Source organism: Lutra lutra, chromosome 15, assembly GCF_902655055.1.
Source record: "Lutra lutra chromosome 15, mLutLut1.2, whole genome shotgun sequence".
In the NCBI taxonomy this organism is placed as follows: Eukaryota; Metazoa; Chordata; class Mammalia; order Carnivora; family Mustelidae; genus Lutra; species Lutra lutra.
The window spans coordinates 25,222,903-25,249,388 of NC_062292.1; the positions used below are offsets into that span (position 1 = coordinate 25,222,903).

Consider the following 26,486-nt stretch of genomic DNA (forward strand, 5'->3'; position numbering starts at 1 on the left):
CTACCCCAGACTTTGCCCGGTCGCCCCAGGGGCTAAATGGGTCAATATATGAACAAACTTGTCCAAACCCACACCCATCCTTAGCCATTCGCAATGCCGGCAGGGGCCAGCAGATGCACCAATTGAGAAGGTCTATTCACTCCTCTTATGTTATGAGAAAAACCATGAAACAGAGAGAGAAGTGGTTTGCTTAAAACAATATACCCAACTGGTACCAGAATCAGAACAGAAAGTTAGTGTCCCGCCCCTCCCCCGGTGCTATGATGGCAGTGATGACAGCAACGGTGAGACCCAGAGAGGTTAGGAAAGTCATTTGCCTGAAGTTACACAGTAAGTGGTAGGGCTGAGATTAAAACCCAAGTCAACACCATTCTGTTTCGAGAACACGATTTTCCTCTGTGGAGATTAAGTGTATTTTATGGTATTCTAATTATTTTTAAAAGTTTACTATCTTTTAACAAAAGTATCTCATTACCTGGAACATTTCATTCCTTTAGTTATCTATATACACATGAGTTTACCATATATCCCAAACACAGTGCAACATATACACTGAAGCAAATCATTTTGGATTTAAGGTGGGTTTAATACACCCATTTGCAGAAGGAGAAATAGAGACCTAGTTAAAAATCAAGTCCATACATAGGGTATCATGGGAGAAATCAAAGATAAAGGCCTGAGTTCAGCTCCTATGGCTGCTCAGGACATCATAACACAGAATAACAGATGACTCAGAAAAATGAACAATGCTGTCTTAGGAAGCATTTTATGAGCAAATAATAAAAAATAATGGTTTACATTTAATGAATTCTTAGTATATGCCAGGCATCCCAAGCATCTAACAAGCATTAACCAATATGATACCCAAAACATCCCCATAAGGGGGAGAAGATCATTATCCTCATTTTACGGATGAGGAAACTGAGGCACAGGTAAGCTAATTTGCCCAATGGGTAACACCCAGTTGGTGACAGAGTCAGGATTTAAACACAGGATGTGTGGTTTCCGAGTCTACAGTGTTTACCACCATGCTACCTACCTACCCTGTGAATCTCAAAGGGTAATCACGATTCTGTGAGTGGAAGACAGAGTGTGTGTGTGTGTGTGTGTCTGTGTGTGAGGGGGGGGGAGAGAGAATTTCATTGGAGAAAGAATAGATACGTAAGGATGGAAACTATATCTGAACACCCCCCCCCCCAAAAAAAAGCCACTTCTGTGAACTGTACTGGGGTGTCCACCGAGAATCCGGCCTAGGCCTTGGCTGCCGACAGAACAGCTCAGGCTCTGGGGATGCCCAGTGGTTTTCTCTCCTACTTCACTAAGTTTCTTCCCTGCCCTTTGGGGCCCTTCACTGAATCAAAATAATGGGGAAAACATCTGTGAAAGGAGTTTGAGCCAGAAAGTAGTAAAAATGTACTTACAGAACTTATTAACCTGGTTCTTTCCAGCATCTGAAAGCCTCAGAAGGCACTACTGGAAGGCAGCCTGAGCTATTCAGAGAATAAATGTTCATCTCCGAGTTCTCGTTTAGCAGGTTTTTTTCCAGTAATAAAATAATCAGGGCTCCTTTTTTTTTCCTAGGAAAAGGATGTTTTCTATATATCAATTATATTAACACACACTACTTCAATTAAGCCATCATCTTTGTTTCAATTAAGACATCAAGTAAATCTCCATTTCAATTTAGCCATTTCTCTTAAAATCTTCTCCCACTGTGTTTGTTACACAGTAAGCAATCTGAGAGAGCAAACATCTCACACGGGAGTGAAGCCCCCGTGCAAAGTGCCTTTAGAACAGCAGAGACCACGACAGGGCTCACAGGCTAAGCCAGAGGATGACCAGAAACTCTCCAAGGTGTACTCCCCGTGCAAGGGCTTCCCAGCCACACATCGGGAAACTGTTATAATCAGCAGAAGTTTACTCCATTTCCCATCTTACTCTAGATTCGCCTAGGGTGAACAACACACACTTCTGCCAAAAGGGTTGCCACCACCCATACAACCACTGATAACAACCAAAACAAAATTTAGGAAAGGTATGATCCAGACAATACCAGCACGCTACGGCAGCTGTCCACACCAACACAGAGAACACCGCGGCCGTGATCCAAAATCTCTCTCTACATTCTGAAATGATCAGAGATACCTTTGTCCCAAACTGCTTAATGCTCGTGGTCCAAATTGCCAACCAAGGACGCTTCCAGTTGTACATGAATTTAGGGATTTTCCCAGAACCCAAGAGCCTGTAGCAGGAGAGCTGAACCACAGCCAAGCTTGAAGCAGGAGGGTCTCCGATGACGCTCCTCGCTTGAAAGATGGAAACAAAGAATGCCTCCAAGTCACAGCTACTACCTCTAATGTCACCAACCACGCGGCAGCACCGTGTTCCTCCAAGTGATAAGAGGTCAGCAAGAACTCTGCCAGCAAGCGCGCACCCCTGCCAGGCCCCACGCTCTTGGCGATGAAAGACTCAGAAAGAGCACAGCTGGGGTCCTCCATCCTGGGGCCTGTTTCCAGCAGCTCGGCACTGAAGCACCACTTTGCTGGCTTGTAAACTGAGAACGTTGATCCAGCCCCCATGAAGACACGTTACCTATGAAACCTCCTCCCTGGGAAGTCTCAAGGGAGAGAGAGCATTCTAGAAAGAAACCCACGGTTTCAAAACAAAACCAAAAACTATACCTTAAGGAGGCTGAAATCTGGTAACAATGAATACCGCGGCCCACAATAAAGGCCCTTGTGCCAAGACCTTGGGCTGAGAGCTGTGTTCGTTGTTACCCGTTTTCCAATAGACCCAGCTTTCCATTTCTGAGTGGGACGCCCGTTCATTTCCAAGGCCACCGATACGGCTGTCATTAGGAAAGTCACATTTCCTGTATCCTGAGTAGGCAGCCCTACGCAGCCCCTCGGCCGTGACACCCCCTGCGGGTTTGGCATCACCCCATGCCAGTGTCAGGGTGTCCCCGAGTGCTAGGAGCCCATCTGTTCCTCCGGAGTTAGACCCCAGGCTGGCTTTCCTGGGGAACAATCAATACCGTTTCCAGCAGAGCCAACCAATCATCACATGCTCACTGAGGCGGCAGTTCTCAGAATAGGTTTGGCAACTCCCAGAGAGGCTGTGGAGAAGTCCTATGACAGCCGTGGGGCCCAGGATGCCCACATCCAAGCACCACTTTGCAAACGATGGCAGAAAGAGTAGGCTGTCATGATAGGAAATGCTGCCCCTCTCCCCTCTTTGCCCCTCCTGATAGACTTCCAACAACCCCTTCTGGGGAGTACCCTCCTCCAACCTGAAGTTTTCAAAGGGACTGCCATGCTGAAAGGTTCTTGTTCTCCAAAAGGTTGTTTGGGGTACGGACCATATTTGTAAGAAAAAAAAAAATATGTATGACTGGTTTTCCTTGAAAAATGAAGGAAGACACAGGACAGGTCATTGACTAAAATATTGAAGAACTCAGGAGCAAAAAAAGATGAATTGGCCTTCGCCAAAGACACAAATAGCTCTCTCATCATTTTTCTTGTAACTTTGCTTTTTATGTAAACTGTCAACCAATGACCGTGGGAAAATTTCTCACATACCAACCAGTTCTGGATAAACGCAAACGTCTTTGTTCTGAGAGCTCACATTTCTCTCAGAGAGCTGCCTTTCCCCAGCTAGCTTGAGACTTGCCACTTTCACACAGGAATCTCAGTAAACACCAATGATTTTCCTGAAGAGCCCCAGACACAAAGAAATCTTCTTTTTCCTCATCCTCCTGCCAATATACCTCTTCTCAGGGGCCACTGCTCCCACCACAGAACTCAGTTGACCACAGAGTTATTTACCTCAGTGAGTCAGCTAAGATGGTTCCACATTGGTTAGCTGGACATTTTAGGGGCTGAAGGATATAACATGTTTTGGCTCCAGTACAGAAGGCTGTATTTCTAGACACATCACATCATCAGGAGATTTCTATCTCAACAACAGATTACTGTAATGTACTTAGCTATTAGAGCCTTTACTGCCATAATGAATAAGACATGATTAATCTGAGCTATAAAAAGAAATTATAATAAAAACCATAATCTCTTACATTGGTGTAGAGCCTTCCTTTCATTTTTTTACCAAAAAATTCATACACAATTTTCACACCAGCTCAACTATTTCACCTATACAAGAAAAAAATCTTGGAAAAGAGAAAGTAGAAATCTCATTATTCTACTCTTCACCTTTTATAGGTTAAAAAGGAAGAGACAGAGAAACTGAAGAAAAAAAAAGGGGGGACCCATCTCATTTCATGAGTGGTGGAGTTTGACAAGAACCTGAACCATGCTATGAATGGGTCTATGACCCATGCTCAAGTTCAGGGACCTCTGCATACCTCTGTCCTACTTTCCAGGAAATTCTTTGGCCTTGTAGACCAAGGAGTAATTCCAAGGCAGGAAGGCTTCAATCCCGGAGCCCTTTGGTTACATAAGATGTCGGTCCTTGCAACTCGAGGAGGAGCAAGGGCAGAGGTAAGGCCGGCCCTCCCCCAGAGCCGCTGTGTCCCGCTCTTCCCGCTCTCTGGTAGAATCCAAGAAGCCTAGCGTGTAGGTAATTTCGCAGCCTGCTGTGTTCTCAAACAACGGCCCGTAAACAATGATTGGCCAATTTCATTCTAATCTTCCCAATTTTGCTCTAATTAAAATCAAGCTGTAGCTTTCAAACAGTTTAATTAAGGCTGATTGGGAGAAATGGGGAGGGGAGACTCAAGCTTAAAGGAGGAGGACGAGGTCACTGCTTGGCGAGTCTCCCATGGGGGCTCTGGGGCTCGGAGAGGACACGGAAGGCAGCATGCTTGTAGAACCACGTGAAGTACGACACACTCCTTGAAAGGAGGGGCCAGGGACTCTCTGAGACCAGGATGAAGTGAAGAGGGAGCTAAGATCTGTGTTTTCTCAGGCACAGAAACCTCTGCTCTGCCTTGACCTCCCAACCTGCTCCCCACAGCTCATCTGTTCAACTGTGGAGAAAATGGCTCCACTCACCATTCTGGGCCTCCCGTTGTGCTTGCTCAACAAGCGAACAGCCGTGCCATGCTTCTCCACAGCACACGTCCGTGGGCTTCCTGTCAGCTACCTCACTCTAAGAGAATTCCCCCAGACTGGCAGCTCCTTCCATTATCTGACAAGTTCATTCCTTCGCAATGAGATCGCCTTTCTGGAATTTGGGGGCATTTGCTTTTTATATGAGCCACTCTTAATTGGACTAAATATTTTTTTGTCCCTTCAATCGTTTCTAGATTCCTAGGCCCTTCTGCTAAACCTTCTCTGCCTTTAATCTAGCTTGTTAATGTGTTTCTTTTTAAAGATGGCAACCAAAATTAAACACAATTCAGTAGCTGAGCTCTGAGCCATGAGAGTACAGGATACAATTTCTGAACACATCATTATCATCAGCATAACTATCCTCATTGTGTCTCTACTGAGCCCCTGTGTTACCAGGCACGGTCCTGGGTGCTTTCCATATTTTTTTCATCATCCCCACAATCTTGTAAATGTCAGTGCGGTAATCAAGTCCTCATTCTCGCTTGGATCAGAAAGAATGCCTTTTGATATGGGACTTGACGGTATCAGTCACTCAGATGGGTGGACCTCATTGCCTCCCCCAACGATATTGGACTTGGCTCCCTGACTTCATTCTGGACAAATGAAGACAGACACAAGGAACAGGGTACCAATTCTGGGTCCAAAGAGGCATTGCATATTTTCACTTTTGTTCCTGCTTGCCTGCCCTGGCCAGAAGAATTGCTTTCCCCACCTTCCCACTGATACTTCTCTCTCAGCCTGAGACCCATGATAAACGTCATTGGAGAAAACACCAAATGGCCTCCTTGCACACCTGTAGCCTGAAGCACTTGAACTCAGCCAATCTACAGATGCATGACTGAGAAAGGTTATTATTGCTTTAAAATGAGTTTGGGGGTTATTTTTATGTCCATAATTATGGCAACAGTTAATTGACACACACAAGTTCAGTCCTATTTTATAGTGGAGCTAGCTGAGGCACAGATAAGCATCTTAGTCAAGGACACAGAGCTTCCCAAAACTGAAGATCATTTATGATCTTTCATATATATATATGAAATATATTTCCTTTATTAATACACCTGAATATTGCATTCCTTTTTAGTATTTACATAGTGAATTTATTTAAATCCTTTCACTTGTTTTATTAAAGTATAGTTGACACAATAGCATTCTTTTTTTTTTTTTTTTGAAGACAAAAATATTCTTGGCTAACCGTAATCTCATAGTCAACCAGACTCCCACCCCCCCCTCCATTTTTTCCAACCCTAGCTTTTTGTTTTTATTTTAATTGCTGAGCCGGACCATCTATATCCTATATTCGTGAAATTGGCATTTTGGACTTAAATCTGGGGCTTTGGACTTCACCATCCCTCATGGCAGAGACCTGGAAAGCGTTCTTTAAGCAATTTCTACCTTCCCCTTGGGCTCACAGATACACAAATTTCCCCAGCTTCCTCCGCATTTAAATGCAGTCACGTGACTGGGTTCTGGCCAGCGGGAGGTGAACCCTGCCCCAGCCCAGGAGACCTCCCATGAACTCTCTCAGGGCTCGCTCTCTTTCCTTGTCCACCAGGACCCAGAGGAGGATGCCGAGACCCTGCATGATGACAGAGTGTGACTAGATGGACAGAGTCCTGGTCTCGAATCACTTCATGAAGCAATCTCCTTTTAACTAGCTCATAAATTGCACCAGACATGAGCGATAAGCAAATAATTAAATAAACTTGTACTAAGTCACTGAGATTTGGGGACTGTTTGTTCCAGCAGTTAGCCCACTCTAATACCTCGATCATGTCAATCTCCTATTCCAGTCTGGCAAAAAAAAAAAATCTTCACTCCTGATTTTATTGCCTATCTTGATAAGGGGCTCTTTCAATTACCTGATTTTATTGTCTATGTAGTCAAGCATCTATGCTCCCATTTCTTCTCAGCTCAGTAACATTCCCATATGGGGTCTCTTTTTCTTGCCTTCTGAGTCTAGATGGAGATGGTGTTAGTTTTGAGCCCTTGGTTTTTATGCTATAGAATCGTAGTGTGTGAGTCCTGCTCTAAGAGAAAAGCACCTGTCACTGTGAAGGATTTACTTTGAACTATCTATAACTATAAAATCAATGAATAGATTAACTCAGGCTATAGTTAGGGAGAGCGGAATGTGGATTTTAAGTGATAAATTTGATTAATGTCTGGAGACTGCAGGAGAAAGAATTTGATAGAGTAGGACTGCTCCTGCTTTCTTTCCTCTTTCTCAATTAAACTCTCTGTGTTTTCTCTTCTTCCCTCTTCCCAAGATTTCCCCCTCTACTGTATTCCATATTTATTCTCAGGAGACTCCCTCATAAGAAGAATAATGCACTTATCTTGAAATAAACCAAATTGGGATTTTAGTGATTGCCAAAGAGTTCCCATAAAGAAAGCCCTATTATCTACCCATTTTAATGATGAGAAAACTGAAACTCAGTTGCAAAATAACTTGCTTAAGTTCCCACAGCTAGAAGTAGCAGAACTGCAATTTAAACCTTCACAGTAAGATTCTAGAGGCTGGAGCCTCAACCACTTGTTCTCTCCTTCCATCTAATTCAGTCCCAGAACATCCTACTCATATGGAGGGGTTTCATTCCCTTATTATAGCCTTAACGTGTGGCAGACATCATACTGGGAACTGGAGATAAAAAGATGAAATAAAACATGTTCTTTGCTTGAAGGAGGTCAGAGTAAGTAAATAAATACACAAAATAAGTTCTGTAACAGAAATGTGAACATACTGATGGGGAACCATACATAGAAAGAACCAACTCTCTTGCAGGAGCCACAGAAGTCTTCAGAGAGAGTGGATATTTAAGTGGGTTGAAAGGTGAGTAGGAGCTTGGTGGGCAGAGAAAATGGAAGGAGCCATGCAGGACGTGGGAGTGGGACATGGAAAGACACATGGAACCTAATCTGGGTGAATCTGGAGATGTTTAGGGAGACTGGAACGAAAGGTAACAGGAAGAAATGTACATTCATGCCAAGAAAATGCATTCAGGTTTTATCCTTTGGGCACAGAGGGGCCCAAGGAGGAGCTCAGGCGGGTTGGACTGGAGAAGAGAGGAAAAAACGGTGGCAAACAGTGAAGCCAGGGGATGAGAGCAGAGGCTATCTTTGAAAGACCGCTCTGAGATGGAAGCCACAACTCAAATGGAGGGAGAGGCTGGGGAAGAGACAGGAGTTAGTGGTCTGGTAGCTGTACCATTCCCAGTCCGGGAAGCACAGCAAAGAGTACAGGAGACCTAAGTGCAGCAGGAAACGAAATGCACACAGTTCTGGCTATGATTTTACCACAGAAATGAAATCTAAGTGGCCAAAATCAAATCAAATGGGAGGTGGATCCAGTGCCTTGAAAAGCTGAAGAAAAGGTTAGGAATTTTTACTCCTACTTTTAACTTGACTGAAAAACCTGTATTCAGGGGCGCCTGGGTGGCTCAGTCATTAAGGGTCTGCCTTTAGCTCAGGTCACCATCCCAGAGTCCTGGGATCAAGCCCCACATCCGACTCCCTGCTCAGCGGGAGGCCTGCTTCTCCCTCTCCCACCCCCTCTGCTCGTATTCCCTCTCTAGCGGTCTCTGTCAATTAAATAAGTAAAACCTTAAAAAAAAAAAAAAACTGTATTAATCCACTGTAAGCCCAGCACATATTTCCAACTTTTCTTGAAGCAATGGGGCTTCAGTTCCAGAGCAGACACGACATCTTCTGAGGCAGGCCTGTGACCTAGAACCACCATCACTAACCTTTGAGAGCTGCCTAGAACGTGACAAGTGTAGGAGGAAAATGCCTGATCTAAGTCCAGAATGTTACACTAATCCCGTTCCGTGACAAAAACCTTGAGTGTTTTGGAAGAGGAGCATGGCAAGCTAGATCCCTGGGAGCCAGAATTGGAAGAAAATCTTATGACAAAGTAAATTTGTGATATTTTCCTTAAGCAGAAAGATAGAAAAAGGAGCATTAGGCTAAAAAACCCAGGACGGTTTGAGAGCTACAACGTGAAGGCGGGGGAGGAGGGAGAGAACTTCCAGAGAGAAGTCACACAGTGCCAACAAGTCCTAAAAGTCAGGCAGAATAATGCTCTCCAAGTATCTAAAGACCTATCATGAAGAAGAGGCATGTAGACTTACTGTCAAGAAATAAGAGAAAGCAGAGTCAGGACCAATAAGTGGAATTATGGGAAGAAGGACTGATTCAGCATCAGAGGGTCATGCTAGTGTTTGGAGCTATTGCCTGGAAATCGGCTTCAGTGAACACGCAGGATGGAAGTGCTCAAGTCAAGGCTGGTTGACCACCTCCGTAGGGATTTGTCTAGGAAACAGGTGATTTTCAAGTTTCCTTCTAATTCACAGATTGGAACATCATGGGTACCATTCTGCCAGCCCATGCCCTTGAGCCTTCTCCAGTCATTCCCCTGAAAGCTTTGGTCCCGTATCCCAGGCGGATCACAGAATCTGTAGTTCCCAGACATGGTCTCCTGACCTGCAGGCACCAACATGGACGCTGCCCTACTTAGTGGAAACAGAAGGCAAAATATGTATTATCAGCCTCTACAGCCATGTTTCCTCTTCCCTTTAAAAAAAAAATTATATATATATACATATATATATATATATATTTTTTTTTTTTAGAGAGCAAGAGAGAGTGCGGGGGGCAGGGGCAGGCAGAGGTAGATGGAGAGGAAATCTCAAGCAGACTCTACAGTCAGCACGAAGCCTGATGTGGGGCTCAATCTCCCAACCCTGAGATCATGACCTGAGTCAAACCCAAGAGTCAGACGCTCAACAGACTATACCACCCAGGCGTCCCAACAGCTAACGTTTCTCCTACCAAGTTCCATTTGAGCCTGAGTTCCCAGACGATGGAGGCGGACATTCAGGGATGACCACAGCCTCCCTTCCTCTCCATCTTAATCAGACTCACAGCCTAGAACATACACAGAGTCAGCAGAGCACAGGCTGGTTTACTGGGTGTACAGTTGACTGTGGTACTAGGAGACCAACCATGGTGAGGGATCATCCCACGAGGGTGTTTACAGGCTTCTGTGGATTCGGGAGAACTCAGTCCCCCAAGAGTCCTCCTTCCTGTCCCTCCTCTGTCACTAGCTGGTCCCCAGGTAAGGTACAGGCTCTCCTGCACACAAGGACAATGAGAATTCTCCCAGGCCCCAGGGCTGGTAATGAAGGGCTTGGTGTCGGGTCTGTCTACCTCATTTTTCTCCCACCAGAGCCTCCTGTGTGGCCAGTGAGACTTTTGCTCACCCTGACTCATGGGGACTTCAGAGCTTGACTGTTCTTTGCAGTGGGAGGGAGAAAGAGGCACATTTCTGGGCTTAGCGAGGAGCGTGGCACAGAGGCAGAACCGGGGAGCATTAAACAAGTACAGAGGGGAAAGACTCCTTCATCTTCCCCAAACCACATCCTGGGAGTAACAGCCCTAATCTATCCACACATACACCCGCAAATCCCACGACTGGTCAGGGAGCCCCAGCCCCATGTTCCATCTGCTCCCATGGTGTGCTGTGGACGCGAAGGGAAGGAAGAGTGACCCAAAGCCTATGCCACCCATGTTGGCACATGGCACTGCAAATTGACAAACCATCCTAATAAGCAGAGGTGATTTGCATCCCCGAAGGGTTCTTCTGGCTTTCTGAAACTATCCCTTGAAACAGAAGACACTTCCAAGGGGTATGTGTGCTTATGAATCAGTAGCCATGTGATCCTAAAGTCAGGAGCTACAGACGGACTTAACACTGAATTTTTATAAGCCATTGCCAGGCAAAAAATAAGATACTGCATTTTGGAATAGCATTAAGTGTCCCTCTAGTAGAGGATTCGATTTACAGAAATTTAATTTACACCGCACCCTTATAGAAATATACCGACAGTGTAAAGCCGACACAAACAGAATTTGCTGGGGGTGAATTGTTTCAGGAAGATTCATCTGTAGCTTCCTCCCACTTAGGGTTCCCCAGAGCCCAAGCGCAGATGGAGAACAGTGGAAACGGAGGACTACGGGATCTCTGAGTGAGAGGAGCCCCGCAGAGCCCCCCTGAGGCCCTTCTTCTGAGTCCCAAAGACCTGCTGGCATGCCAGAAGGAGAGGAGGAGGGGCAGAGAGCACAGGTGGCTACAACTGGAGGCTGGTTAAGAATCTTGGGCTCAAATTATGTATTTGATTCAATAAGCATTTCATAGTCAGATCCTCTATTGTATGGGCTGAGTGCTGGCTCTTCCTCTTACCAGCTGTAGGACATCCTCTAAAATTCAGTGTCTCCATCTGTCATATATGTACACAGAGAGCACCTCCCTTGTAGGTTTCTCATTATGATAATTGCAGTGTCTATATACTATATATCAATCATACATATATGATATATATTACTTAGCCAAATGTGGGGCACATAATAAACCCTCAACAGAGAGGTATTATTAATTTTACTAATATTTCATAGTAGAGGGAATACTGTGCTTTCTTTCCCAAACTAAAGAGACATTTGGGCCAATGTATCTGCCCTCGCAGAATCACCTCTTTTCTTTGCCCCTGCTCCCTTGGTCCCACAGGGAAATCAGCGAGGTTGGTAAGAGCCGGCTGTCCGGTGGTCCATGCTCTGATGCTGTGTGCTCGATGCCGAATTGAGACCCCTGCTCACTGAAAGTTCCAGACACCCAGTGTCCTGCAGTGGACCGTCCCTTGGAGAGCCTCCCCCTCCTCCCAGTTAGCCCTGGTGGAGCACCCCAAGAGACCACCTGCCGGGCCTGCCTTCTCTACAGGCTTCACTTATGATTGGGCCAGTCTGTCGAGCACACCCGCAGGCTCCCATTTGTCTCTAATTTGACCCAGGGATGGACTGTGGGGAGACAGATCCTGTCTGTGACTCAGGTCCAAAACTTCATCTCTCGCCCAGTTTGATGGTAATACATGTGTTCTCCTCACCCCCAGCGCCTGGGGAGTATGCTCACCTGCTTCTGTCCTGGAGGAGGAGATAGATGTTTGGTGTGGGAACCAAACCTCCCAGGCGGCCCTTGTACTGCGTCACACACCTCCTGGCCTCCAAACACCCCCTCCAGGGAGTCCACCTGGACAGCAGAGCCCTCCAGGCGTGGGCCACATGTCCTCCCCCGATGTGCCCTCAGCACTCGTGGAGAGGCCCACACACTCACGTGCGCCATAAATATGCTGAATGAAGAGATGCCCGCCACGTGCCACTCACTGTTCTCAGCAACACGGACTGAAATAATTTTCTTGTGGGAGATGTGGGAAGCCCTGAGGTGGGATAAATGTGGCAGAAGCGGAATAAAGAAAAAAAAAAAAATGAGAATCCCTGACCCAGAAAAAGCTCTTCTCTTGAGGAGAAAAAAGGAAAAGGAAAAGACCACATGACCAGCCAGTGTCCCCATCTGCCTGCATCTCTGTGTCGTGATGGTTTCTAGCTGAAGCCTACCTCCCTCGTCTCTACATGGGCACGGCTCTAAGTAGCAATTCATTCATGAATAAAATTAATTATTTCTGGAAGCAAAAATTAATCCTCCTTTTCTCTGCCCGACTGACTCAAGATCTTGCTATTAAATCTCATCTGAAAACAGAACTGATCTTGCTTTCCTCCCCTTGGCCATCCTGGATTTTCCCTCCATTTCTTGCACGTTTTGTATTTTTACATTGTCTCTTCACAGGCCATCTTTGTAATCCTGTTTCAAGCCGGGGCGGACAACCTGGATATCACCCCCATGGACATAAGAAAATCTGAGGCAAGAGTCATTTTGTCCTGGGTGAACCTGAGACTGGCATCCTGAGAATTCATTCTGACATGGCATCCGTGGGCCAAATCTGTCCATCAGTCATGGAGAAGGTACCAAATGCCTTCTCCCTGGCGGTTGAGATGCTACAGTCCAAGTTGTTTTCCGGCATGCGGACTGTCACTCAAATGGGGCCGCCAAACTCCTAGAAATCAGCGGAACCCTGTTTTCTCTCTTTTGTAGCTTGCCATAGTGCCTAGAATCATGCAATGCACGCAGGAGACTCTCCATAAATACTTGTAAGAGGACCAAGTGAGCAAAAAGCACAGTGTGGTAAGTCTACCCTGTATCTGATTTTTTAAGCATAAACGATGCTGGATTTTCAGCATAAACCAGTGGCTTTCGGGGCTCCTGGGTGGCTCAAGTCATGATCTCAGGGTCCTGGGATGGAGCCCCACACCAGGCTCTCTGCTCAGCAGGGAGCCTGCTCCCCTCCCCTCCGCCTGCCTCTCTGCCTACTTGTGATCTCTGTCAAATAAATAAAATCTTAAAAAACAAACAAAACAACAAAAAACCCAGTGGCTTTCTTGGGCCTCCCAGCACAGCTCACCATCTTCTCACCAGCTGAGCTCTCACACAGACACCCTGGTCAGAGGTCCTCACATTCAGCCAGCATCAAACAGGTGATCAAAGTAAATTCTCAACGTGTTGTTGTGTCCCCCTCCTACCTCCTCACCTGCGGATGGAGAAACAGTGCCCGTGACCAGAACCACAGGCTCATCATTGCCACCTGCCTCTGATTTTGCTCTAATTTGTGTTCTTTTTTTCCCCCTAGTTTGTACACCATTCACTTACCTCCTTCCATCCCGACGGTACTCCCTCATTGTCAAAATATAGATCCAGTGAGAAGTTTGGAGATCAAGCTGTTCCCTTGGGTGAGGCCATTTCTCTGGGAGAGCTCCCCTCCTTCCTGCCAGGGCCAACCCCCCACCTCACCCCTCCCCGGGAGTCACGGCTTCCCCTGCGGTCTGACGCTGAGCAGCTACCTCGGTCGCTGTGCTGCGCGTTTAGGTAATCACAGGGATTTACCCAGGCGGACTCAGGTTCCCTTTGGTTGCCACTTATTTATGTGGATTGCGATCTCTTAATTGGAGATGGTGCCTCTCCCAGGGTTCACTGTTTATCCAAATCGGTATTTGTTAGTCCGCAAAACGTGGTTCGGCTGCTCAGTCAGGTCTGGAGCTCCTCCTGTGTGAGTGCTTCCACAGCTGCTATCCATTCCTCACCTCTCCCTCTCCCGGGAGGCCCCCACAGGCTGGTTCTAGGCCCTCCAGCCTTTTCTGCTTGTAAACTTTTCTCCCAGCAGCTGGATCTATCCTTAGGAGTTCATGTGCCTTGGCGCTAGTAATTCCTGAATTTCACCTCCCTTGACTGACTCTATGTCATTTATAACATCCCCTAGAAAGAGCCCCACTCCCTGCAATGCATCATGGGGGATGCTGCCTTCTGTCCTTCTCCACCGTGGTCCACCCTGCTCTCCTTTCCACCTCCCAAGCACTTAGTGTAATCAGCGAGGGCACTTCTCAAGCTTTCATGTCATACTCTTCAGCTGGGGCTCTTGGTAAAACACAGACTGCGATTCTGGGGGTCTGGGGTAAGGCCCCAGGCTCCTGCAATGAGTACGAGTTCTCAAGGCTGGTGAGTACGAGTCCTGCAATGAGTACGAGTTCACCAGATGCTGTTGCACCAACCAGGCTTGGAGAAGTATGGATCAAATATTTGGTTGTCCTGTTTCTCCCTTCTCTCACATGTAAGCTGTTGCCAAATCTTACTTTTCATCCTAATGAACAGCACAAAGATTGTATTTTCTTGTATTTTCTCCGGTGCCTATTGCTGGAAGTTTCTTTTGCCCTAACCGCCCTCATTTACATCATCTGATTCTATCCCTGCTCACCCTATTAGAAGTTTCCAGATGCACCTGCTAAAACACATGCCTGCCTCAATGGTACCAGCCTCTGGGTATCACTCCAGTTTTTCAGTTTTGTCCTACTCTGGTTCTCAAAAGTGGCAACATTTGCTCAGAATATGATCAAAATATAATATCCTTTTTTGTCAAGGAAGATACCTATTTAATTTCATTTTTGTTTGTTTTCCTCCCAAAAGGCTTCTAATGTATCCCTAGACCTTTCCTTTCTAAAAAAGCACAGCAGATAGAAATGGGGGTAATAATGACTAAGATCAATAATTTGGAATTACACCTAGCTTTGCTTTTCTCCCAACCACCATATTATGTTCATTGTTCTGTATGATTTCTAACTTTTCTCTCTTAATTTTAATTTATTCTTTCCGAGTTTCAAGCGTTTCATCATAGTGGCTTGGATTTTTTCCAATCCCATGATTATCTCTCTATTAAAGCTTTAATACAAAAAGAAATAAAAAAAAAACAGACTGCTCATTACTTTGATTTGTAGCAAGGAGAGAATGGAACATTACCGCTAGAGTGTTTCGAGAAACCATATTTACATTTGCATCAGCTCAATTTAGGTGCCTGATTAGCTTGCGTGGTATGATGAAGATGCACTTACCAGTCAGAGGGAAGTGGCATGGTCTAGAGTAATGAGCAGGAGACTCGAAGTCAGGAGCCCTGAGTGCTATTTCTGGCTGTGAGTGGCTACCTCTCCGACCTTGAACAAGTCCGTCTCACTCTCTTGGGCCCTGATAGCCCCCATCTGCTTCCCAGTGCTGCTGGGAGAGGTCGAGCACTTAAGTGTTTGTCCTAGTGGGGGCTATGGAGTCAAGCAAGGGAGGGAGCATTGAGGTCACAAATGGAATTGGAGACAAGAGATCTGCCCTTAAAGCTCTTACGATGGTGAAGAGACAGGGTCTGAGAAGTGGGCTGATTTCCCCAATCTTGGTCTAATAGGACTTGAGGACATGGTGAGAGGTTGGCAAATGGAATTTAAAAGCTTGCCCAAAGCTGGGCGTGATAGCCAAGCCCATCCTGTTATTTAGAAAGGCTTAACAAGAGTGCCTATTTTCTTTCTTCTTGTAATAGCGCCATCCTGAGATGGTCTGTTTTATCCCCCAGGAAAGGGAGCTGGCTGGGACTGGCATCTGGAGGATGTCCTAAGGAAGGCCTGCTCTGTTAGCAATCCCTGACTTTAGAAGAAATATTTTTACCCGTGGTGACCAGTGTATGCCCCACAGAGGATCCCTTCATCCTTTGGTTTCTTCTTCCAAAGAGAACTCGATTGAGGGGTAAAGATTAATATACTTTGAAAAGGAAAGCGAGAGAATGATTGAATGTCCTTGTTGGTGTGATGCCCTCAGCAGACATTATCACAAAGACAGCACCCATGGTTCTCATCTCAATACCATTCTTTTGATGGCTAATATTTGTTGAGGATGATCCAATAATAGGTAATATCTATTAAACATTGTTCTAGGTGCTTAACATCAATTAACTAATTTCATTGTCACATCACCCAAATAGGTAGGCAACTATTATTGTCCCGATTTTATAAGTAAGGACATTGGGGAACAAAGCAATTAAGTAATTTGCCCAACAATACGTAGCTAGTAAGCTGCAGCTCCAGGATTTGCACCCAGGCCATCTGGCTTCAGAACCTTCACTCTAAAGCACCTGAGCCTTCAGGAATATAAACTTGAAACGGACAGAGCAACAATCTCCCGGAGCCCAGAGTTAGAGGCCAAAGTTTCTTTAGAATAACCAGTTCTCTTTCCAAAGTTAAGAGCACACTCTGATATCCAAGTAAGAACAGGTGGGATTCTGAGCTGTTAAGCAGAACCTTGTTAAGTAGAACCTTGCCATTTGCTAGTTATGATCTATTCACACCCAAGAAGAGGAGAGACTCTCTCCTGCTGTGGGAGAGAGCTCATGTGCTTCTGCCCCATGGGAAAGTCCTTATTCTTCCCCTACTACAGTTTATCTCCTTTCTTTTATGGAAGGTGTAGGTGGACACCATCTGAATTGTATATACAGAAAGCTTTCTTAAAGAAATGAATGAAAGGGATGCCTGAGTGGCTCAGTTGGTTAAGCGGCTGCCTTCAGCTTAAATCATGATCCCAGCATCCTGGGATCGAGTCCCACACTGGGCTCCTTGCTCAGCAGGGAGCCTGATTCTCCCTCTGCCTCTGCCTGCCATTCTGCCTGCCTGTGCTCACTCTCTCTTGAGCTCTCTCTGACAAATAAATAAATAAAATCTTAAAAAAAAAAGAATGAAAGACTGATTGCCCAAAACCCAGGGCTGATGTTTTCTGTATGCTTTTCCTCCTTGTGCCTTCTAGACAAAATGTCCTTCTGGTCATTGGGGATGACCCTCAATGTATATTTTGCCCGTTTTCCGTGACCACTTTCGTCAGAGTCAGCAAGGTCTTGAATTTGCCAAAGAGAACTGCTACCAGAGTCAAAAGCGGAAGGGATAAAAATGAATTCCTGCAGGGATAACATAGAACCCTAAAACGGTAGCCATGGATCCACCATTTTGCTTAACAACTCAAAGCAAAACTCCCAGAATGCTCCTGGAGCAGCCGTGTGTGACCACTCTCTCTTCGCCCCACCAAAGGGTCACATATCAGAAGGTTGCATTCCTGTCAGAATGACTGGTTACTGTTTCCCCAAGTGCAGGTTCAATGCAATAACTGACCTCAGAGAAACAGAACAGCACAGTGTAAGCGCTTGTCACCGTAAATGATCAGGAAACCATTACCAACTGATAGAACGGTTGATGGTACAGAAGTGATTACAGAAACTCCCCATGGGCCAACTCTGCCGCCCAGGCATTCAGGGGCTGCCGGGTTGGGGCTGGGACTCCACGAGAAGAAAAATCTACTGAGGGAGAGGAAACGTGATGCTTTATTCCCTCTGGTTCCTATAGCCCTTCAAAGTGGATGGTGGTGTTGGGATCCCCGACCTGACATTTCAGTTCCAATATACTTAAAATAGATACATATATATTTGGCGATAACAGTGCTTCTAAAAATTGGGATGAACTGAAAAGTCGAAGGTAAATTAAATCTTGTTCTCCTGGACTAGAGGGATTTGCTACTTAAATATATTCTAGGGTAGATTTTCTCTCTTAAAGAAGAGACATTCTTTAATAAAGGGAAGCATCATTCTGAATGACCTGAATGTCCAGTTTCTTATGCATTTACTGAAAGTCGAGTCAACCTCTTCTGCTCCTTCAGCTTCCCTGGAGCAGGTGTTAGCTCGGCCTCACCCAGCCTGAGCTGGAGGCATCCTGCCTCAGGGGCTCTAGCGAATTTCTTCTGTAGTCTTTGGAGGATGGCAAGAACCAGAAGAACAAGAAGCAGAGTGTGCATGGCAAGCTCTTCCAAGACCAAACCAGATCCAAGCATGGTGGAAGAGAAATGGTCTGAAAGGAGAGCTGGGTGGGTTGCTCCTGAGAGCAGGACTTTACTGGCCCCACAGGCATCTGACCTTGTCCCTCTGTCTGCTCCTGTGTGTGTGGGAATCAGGTACCAGGAGAACTGCCTCTGTAAATGGCTGCTCCTACCACTGGGGAGTCTTCCAGTGATGAAAAGCCTAAAACCTTATTTCTGAGACACTAAACTACCCTAAACAGACTGCACAGTTATTGCAGAAGTTTAAAAAAAACTCTCAGAAACAACAACAAATTTGTTTCTAAATAGATCTTAAGAACCCAGACTCTGGAGTCTGACAACTTGGAAGCTAATCCTGGCTCCACTCTAAACAAGCCATGTGTCCTTCTGCAAGTTCCTTAACTTCTCTGGACCTCATTGAACTCATGTGTAAAAAGCGGGTAATAATTGTTCTTCCAGCACAGGGCTGTTGTAAGGATAAAAGGAGCTGGTGTACATAAGGCACGTAAAGCACGAGGGCCCCAAACTTCAGTATGTTCAGTATGTTCATCGTTCATCCTTTGGCAACTTCAGGCTGCTATTGTTAACCTTTTGGCACAGTGATTTTTCTGGTTTTATTTCTTCTTTGTGCTTTTTGTGTGTGTGTTTTCTCTTTTTGTGGCGTTAGAAACTCATTTGTAATTGGAAAATAAATCCCTTTGATAAAAGGAAAAAATTTCAGCCATGCTCCCAGGGTTGTCTGACGACCCCGGGCAAGGTGAAGAGGACAAGAGAGCCATGACAACAGGACAAGTAGGCAGAGGGATGAAAGGGAAGGTTTTATGCAGAGACGCACTCCTGGGAGCCCTGAGGTTCTCGGGGTCACACAAGGTGAGGATTTCTAGAAACCTCCTTTTGAAGTGCTGGTCCAGCAGCCAGGAATATGTGCCTGGTTTTCTCCCTCATCACATGGACCTGGCCCGTCTCATGTCTTTCAGCCCTGATGCTCCCAAGGATAGGTCTAAAGGGCCAAGAAGAGCCAGCCCTCTTCCACCGGCAAGGCCAGCTGAGGCTGTGGTGGGGCCGAGGGTCAAGGCAGGCCTGCCCCGGGACCCTGCTGGTCTCCCGAGACCTCCCAGGCAGGAGCTGGAGCTGCCCTTCCTTCATTTGCATGTCTAGGTAATTACAACTCATAAAAGTATCTAACCCATTAGTTAAAACCCGGCCCCAGCATTTGACTCTGACCTCCTGCGGCAGCACGGGCCCCACGCTGACTCCATGCCGCCTGATTTGTCCTCAATTTATAAGCAGCACAACCTATAAATAGAAATCCTTTTGCTATGTTCCCCAGGAGGCATCAGCAGGTTTTCCAGCTTGTGTGTGTTTTCTTCTTTCTTTTTTTAAAAACCAACATGGGAGGCTGGTTCTCCCCCGCTCGCTCTCCTAGTTCAGTCTGGGGGCGCAGGAGTGGGCCCAGCCCGCGAGCCCCGCTCCGGTTGCAAGCGGGGCTCCCCCCCCCCCCGACGCCCCTCCCGCCGGCCGCACTCACCTGTAGATCCTGTACCTGGTGGTGAAGCCCTGCCGGAAGCGCTCCACGAAGTCTGCGTACTCCTGCGCGCGGTGGAACGGGCCGCGGTCGCTGAGGAGCCAGTCCAGGGGCGGCTGGCCGGCGGGGGAGGCATGCTGCTCCGCGAGCGCCGCGGCGGCCGTGGCCGAGACCGCCAGCACCCAGCCCGGGAGGCCCAGCGCCAGCAGGGTTGCCCATGGGGCCGCCGCCGGCCCGAGCCCTCTAAACCGAGTGCCGCACTGCCACCTCATGCTTCTCCCGGCCGGTTGGCTTCTTCATTCTCTCGCCACGCTCTCCCGCTCGGTGCCGCTCCTCCAGGGCTCCTGGAACTGGAAAAGGCCAACACCGAGACGTCAGGGGAGCACCCCGGCCTTCCTGAGCCCCGCGGCCCCCGCGCGTCAGACGGCACGGGGCAGGGCCCCTTCTAGAAAGCCCGGGCGCCACCACCACCTCTGCGTTCTGGGCCCTGGGCCCGATGCAGATTTTCTTGCATTCTGAAAACGATCCTCGAGGACACGCCACAGTCACCATTTTGCAGATGGGAAGGTGGGGTTGAGGGGAGAGGAGGAAGGTGGCCGAAGTTCAGGCGGCTTTTAAGAGAAGAAACCAGAATTTAGAACTGTGGTCATCTGACCAACCTTTACAGCACATGTCTTCTGTGTTTCCCATGTTGACTTAACACCATCTGCCGCTTCCGTCTTCCTCTCTCAGAATGTGCACTATGTGTCAGTAATAGCCCTGCCGAGTGCGAGCGGCCTCTAGAAGCTGGAGGGAAGGTGAACAGTGACCCCATTTCTCGGATTGTGGGGCAGAGAAATAGTGGGGTCCCATCACGGGTATGAAGCTGTGTAAACTGGAGTTAATCCCCTCCCTTCTCTGGGTTCACTTTTCTCTGATAAAGAACAAAGAGGCTTGACTACATAATATCCAAGACTCCTTCCAGTTTCCAAGAGCGGATCCCTTCTTTAACAGAAGGCCATGGAGGAATGGAGTTAGACTGGGAAGCCAGATGGCCCAGCAGCAGCAGCAGAGAGCAGATCTGTGTATAGACGACACCTGTCGCTCCATCTCTCCGTGCGGCATGAGCCCTCCCTGAAGGCAGGGCTGGATCTCCTTCTAGCCTAGCTCCCGACAGCACACAGCAGGCCTTTAGAGACCCTTTTGAAGGAGTGAATGAGTATATGCCCCGTCTTCTCTGAGTAGAAGGGAAGGTGCCAAGAAAGCAGATTCTGGCCTTCAAAACTCTTGGCTGCCTTGTGACTCCTCACAGGGCTTTATTTTCCAGTGTGTGCCCTTTGCCTAAGAATAACGAGTCATCTTTATAAACCTCTGGACAGGAGCAGGGGACTGACTCAGACTGTGGGGGTCCTTACGTTGCATCCATTCCTTTGATCTTTAACAGCACATGCTGTCAGAGTCTCGCCTAGCTCTCCTCCCCGACACCACTTCAGTGCTGGAATGTGCTAGCATGACTTCCAACCCCAGGGCCTGCAATTTGTGGCTTTGAGGACATTCTCTGGCCACCAAAACCAAAGATAGGCTCTCTGGGGATGAAGCAGGGGGTGTTAATTCTCTGGCACTTTCCAGGGTCCCATAAGGGCAGGCCAAGTGGGCTTCAGTATTTGATTCACACCCCCTCCCAGTGCCCCCAGTGTACTCTGTAATGGCTCCAGTTCAACAAAATTCCCTTGGGCCAGTGTGAGTCCTGAAGAAGCTGCCAAGAGGAGGGTCCACATTAATGCTGGATACTCTTAGCTAGAGGCGGCCAGAGGCGAGACACCCGAGCCTCAGTATTTGTGCTTTCAAAAGAGTTGTGGTCCCTGCTTATAAAGATGAAGGGACACAAGCATGAGCATCTACACCTTCAGAGTCATTCCTCCACTCCAGCTAGGAGGGACTGACCACCTACCATGTGCTGGTCGATTCTTAGACGCTGCCCCAGTTAATTCTCACAGTCAATTTGTGAGAGAGCAGGATTGTTATCAGTTTCCTTCTCACTGGGATTCAGTGGAGCTGAGCTCGGAAGACACAGGAGTGCAGTACTAAATGTGCCTCCATAACCAGGTCTTGGCCAAAGAAGGCTGAGCTCCCTAAGGATCTGGGGCAGCAGCAAGACAGACCCTTGTTTTGTGAGCTGGTCAAGAGAGATGCCTAGAAGAAGAATAATCAGGTCACACCTGCCCTACTGCGTCCGAGAATGTATTATAAAATTCTGATCATTAAAACAGGTGCTGCTGGCACACAAATTGGACAGACAGATCAATGGTGTAGAACAGATAGCTCAAAATAGAGCTTATTATAAACAAGAACTTAGAATATACACAGATATATAAAAACATTTCAGACTAATTGGGTAGGGGATGGAATATTTTAAACATCATATTGGGAAATTAGTTCCAGATGGATTAAAAAGTTAAATATAAAAAACAAAATCAGAGAAGGAAGAAAAATCCCCAAGTGTTTTATAACAAGCAATGTATTACTTTTAAATCAGGGGGAACGTGATATAAACTAAAAGGAGTCAGTCTTGCACAGGGTGGGTAGGAATTTCTTTTATAGGCTGTAATCCGATGAGGATGCCCAAAATATTTCTCATTTAATCATTCACACATTCATTTCTTGAGAAACATAAATTGGAAACTCCTAAGAACCAGACACTACTATGCTAAGCCTTGATAATATAAAAGCGAGGGCTCATTGCACTATCTGAAACTCTGTTGGTGATTCATTCCTCTTATAGAATGTTGTTCTGTTTTTAAAAGCATATTGATGGAGGGAAAGGAAGAAGGTTCATGTTGAAGACTGGGGCTACTTGACACTGCAGGCCAAGGCAGCAAACACAGCAAAGTGGAAATGCACTGATGGGGGAAAAACACTGTGGAAGGTAGGATTTAAAAACAGCCCCCAAGTTTCCCATATCCTTCTGTGCACACCCTGCATAATCACCTCCCTTTGAGTGTGGGCAGGACCTATGAATACGGCGAGAAACTAATCCCATGATCAGATTACTAATCAGTTAACTTTGAGTCATTTAAAAGGGAAAGTATCTTTGGTGGGCCTGACCTAATCAGGAGAATGAGACCTTTAAAAGAAAGGGAGGTGTCAGAGAGACGAGCTCCCGCTGACCTGGAAGAAGGCAAACAGTCATGCTGTGAACAGCCTTCTGGGGTCATGAAGCCAAGGACTGCAGGTAGCCTGTAGGAACTGAGAACAATTCTCTGTCAACAGCTAGTAAGAAAATGGAAGTACTCATACTAGGACAAGAAAACAAATTCTGCCAACAGCCACATGAGCCTGGAAGAGAACCTTGAGCCCCAGGTAAAAACCACCTCCTTGGCTGACACCTGGATTTCAGTCTGGTGAGACATTAAACCAGTTTAAAACTTCTCTTTCTTAAAGACAGATTTTTTAGTCAAAACATTAGGGGACCCAACTAATCCCTTCCCAGTACCACGAGACCATAAATTTGTATTGTTTGATCCCACAAACTTTGTGGTACTTCATTCCACAGCAATAGGAAAATAATACAGACAACATAAAAGATGGCGGTACTCCTGTCCCATTCTTCGCATGGCCTGGTCTGGTGAGGGGTTTCTGCGCTCGCTGAGGAACACCAGCTGTTGTTCCCCACGTGTGAAAAAGCTAGCATGGCCATTCCCGAGCACAGTGAGGCTGCTCACCTCCCCCTCCCACCTCCCACCCCGTCAGAATGACAGACCCTGCAAGGTCAGAGGTGAGAGATTTGTTTTTATAACTCGGGCCTCACACACAGTCATTCCTCCAAGGTATGTGATGAACCAACCCCGTGCATTTTATAGAAGGATCACGGTGAGCGAGTGACAGCACATGGCCTTGGCCCAGTCCCAGAACCTCTTGTGCCCTGTGCTATCACTCAGGGGGGGGTGAAAGGGGGGCTGTCACCTCCCCTACCAATCAAGAGTTTTCCAAGGACAGGTGTGAAAAGCTGTGCGCTCTTGGAAAGAAATGAGATCAGTTAAGTCAATGTGTGCTTCTTGTCATTCTGTGTTTGTAATTATGCTTTTTCAGAGCTCACAATGTGCTGGAACCTGCCTGCTTATAGGAGTATCAGCTTGACAATCCAATGGTTTTGATTGCCGGGCCAAGTCTGCTGAGTGCAGCAAGAACGCCTGAATTCTGTGCCGACTGCGCCTCTGATACACTTGGCCTTGGAATCATATGGTTTCCGCTTCATTGCTTTTCCGCAGGATCTGAAGATGTTTTGACTAAAAAATCTCTCTTTAAGAAAGAGAAGTTTTAAACTGGTTTCAAAACTTAAAAAAAAAAAAATCTCTAGAAGGTATTCCTTTACCTTTAAAAAAAAAAAAAAAGACACCATAATTGCTGCATTGACAGTTGTGTGAAAATTAGGCTCTTTGAGGGGAACAGCTTTGAGCCATTTCCTGTTTATGTTCCACGAATAATATTGCTAGGAATTTGATAACAACAAATGTCCAGCAAATTTTAACTATCGAAATTCTCATGGCTTCTGGTGGTGTGGCTAATACTCAGTGGGTTAAAACAGTTAACAGTTTCCCCATGATGCTTGCAAGGACCGGTTTACCCTAAAGCCGGCTATGTGAGTAAACCTCCATTTACATGTGAGGGTCTTTTTTTTTTTTTTTTAATTTTTTAAAATTTATTTATTTGACGGACAGAGATCATCAGTAGGCAGACAGGCAGGCAGAGAGAGAGGGAGAAGCAGGCTCCCGGCTGAGCAGAGAGCCCGATGAGGGGCTCCATCCCAGGACCCTGGGATCATGATGTGAGCCAAAGGCAGAGGCTTTAACCCACTGAACCACCCAGGCACCCCTACATGTGAGGGTCTTAATGTCAGGGCTGAGCTAGATCCTTGAGGAAAAAAAATTATAAATTTACTTGTGAAAGCCAAACACTTCCATTTCACTTACACTATACTTAAGACAGAGTTTTACACCTACACCAATAATAAATTAGCTCTGGACCAAAGGCACAAGTAAAATAAGCTCGTTGAGCCATGAATGAAATGGATTACGGTTTTGCCAATAGAGAAAATGAAGTACAGACAAAGTCACAGGAGAAGTAGGCAGGACAGCCTTCAAAATGGGAGAGGTTATGAGCCCCAGAGCTCCACCAGTCTGACACTGTCACCTAGCTGAGGACCCGTTGGGACTGTGCTGCATCCTCCCAGTGGTCTTCATCTCCATTTACACTGGGTGTGTCAATACGCAGAGCAGTTATGATTTGGGACATCTGCTGCTCATGCACTAAATTTTGGCGAGCGAGACAGAAAGAGAGTCTCCTCTTTGAAAATCATTCTAGAGGAGAATCACCTACTGGAGGAGTTGAGGGTATAACCAAGCTAAGCTACTGTTAGAAGCCAGAAGAGATGGAGAAATAGATGGGAAATTAATATTATAAGTAACAAAATTGTTCATGTCATTAAAAAACTGCAGCATTGGGGCACCTGGGTGGCTCAGTCGTTCAGAGTCTACCTTCGGCTCAGGTCATGACCCCAGGGTCTGGGGATCGAGCTCCACTTCGGGCTCCCTGCTCCGCAGGAAGCCTGCTTCTCCCCCTCCCATTTCCCCTGCTCATGTTCCCTCTCTCGCTGTGTGTCTCTCTCTGTCAAATAAATAAATAAAATCTTTTTTAAAATGCCAGCATATTGGGGTCATCACGTTGCCTGATTTCAAGCTTTATTACAAAACTGTGATCACCAAGACAGCATGGTACTGGCACAAAAACAGACACATAGACTAATAGAACAGAGTAGAGAGCCCAGATATGGACCCTCATCTCTATGGTCAAATAATCTTTAACAAAGCAGGAAAAAATATCCAGTGGAAAAAAGTCATTTCAATAAATGGTGCTGGGAAAATTGGACAGCTATATATAGAAGAATGAAACTTGACCATTCTCTTACACTGTACACAAAGATAAACTCATATTGGATGAAAGGCCTCAATGTGAGACAGGAATCCATCAGAATCCTAGAGGAGAACATACGCAGTAACCTCTTCAACACTGGCCACAGCAACTTCTTTCAAGACATGTCTCCAAAGGCAAACGAAACGAAAGCAAAAATGAACTTTTGGGACTTCATTAAGATCAAAAGCTTCTTCACAGCAAAGGAAACAGTCAACAAAACAAAGAGGCAACCCACAGAATGGGAGAAGATACTCACAAATGACACTACAGACAAAGGGCTGATAGCCACGATCTATAAAGAACTCCTCAAACTCAACACATACAAAACAGATAATCCTGTCAAAAAATGGGCAGAAGATGTGAACAGACACTTCTCCAAAGAAGACATACAAATGGCTATCAGACACTTGAAAAAATGTTCATCATCATTAGCCATCAGGGAAATTCAAATCAAAACCACATTGAGATACCACCTTACACCAGTTAGAATGGCCAGAATTAACAAGACAGGAAACAACATGTGTTGGAGAGGATGTGGAGAAAGGGGAACCCTCTTGCACTGTTGGTGGGAATGCAAGTCGGTGCAGCCACTTTGGAAAACAGTGTGGAGATTCCTCAAAAAATTAAAAACAGAGCTTCCCTATGACCCTGCCATTGGACTACTGGGTATTTACCCCAAAGATAAAGATGTAGAGAAAAGAAGGGCCATCGGGACCCCAGTGTTCATAGCAGCAATGTCCACAATAGCCACACTGTGGAAGGAGCCAAGATGCCCTTCAACAGACAAATGGATAAAGACGATGTGGTCCATGTATACAATGGAATATTCCTCAGCCATCAGAAA

General features: G+C 46.3%; 1 protein-coding gene across 1 annotated transcript in view; it reads right to left on the bottom strand.

Annotated features, from left to right (window-relative positions):
- The window catches only part of BRINP2 (BMP/retinoic acid inducible neural specific 2), a 108,737-nt gene that overhangs the window by 29,466 nt on the left and 52,785 nt on the right, over positions 1 to 26,486 (bottom strand). The window contains exon 2 of the mRNA XM_047704925.1: positions 19,697 to 20,043. Coding sequence (XP_047560881.1) covers positions 19,697 to 19,965 — 269 coding nt within the window. The 5' untranslated portion in view covers positions 19,966 to 20,043. The remainder of the gene's footprint in view (positions 1 to 19,696; positions 20,044 to 26,486) is intronic.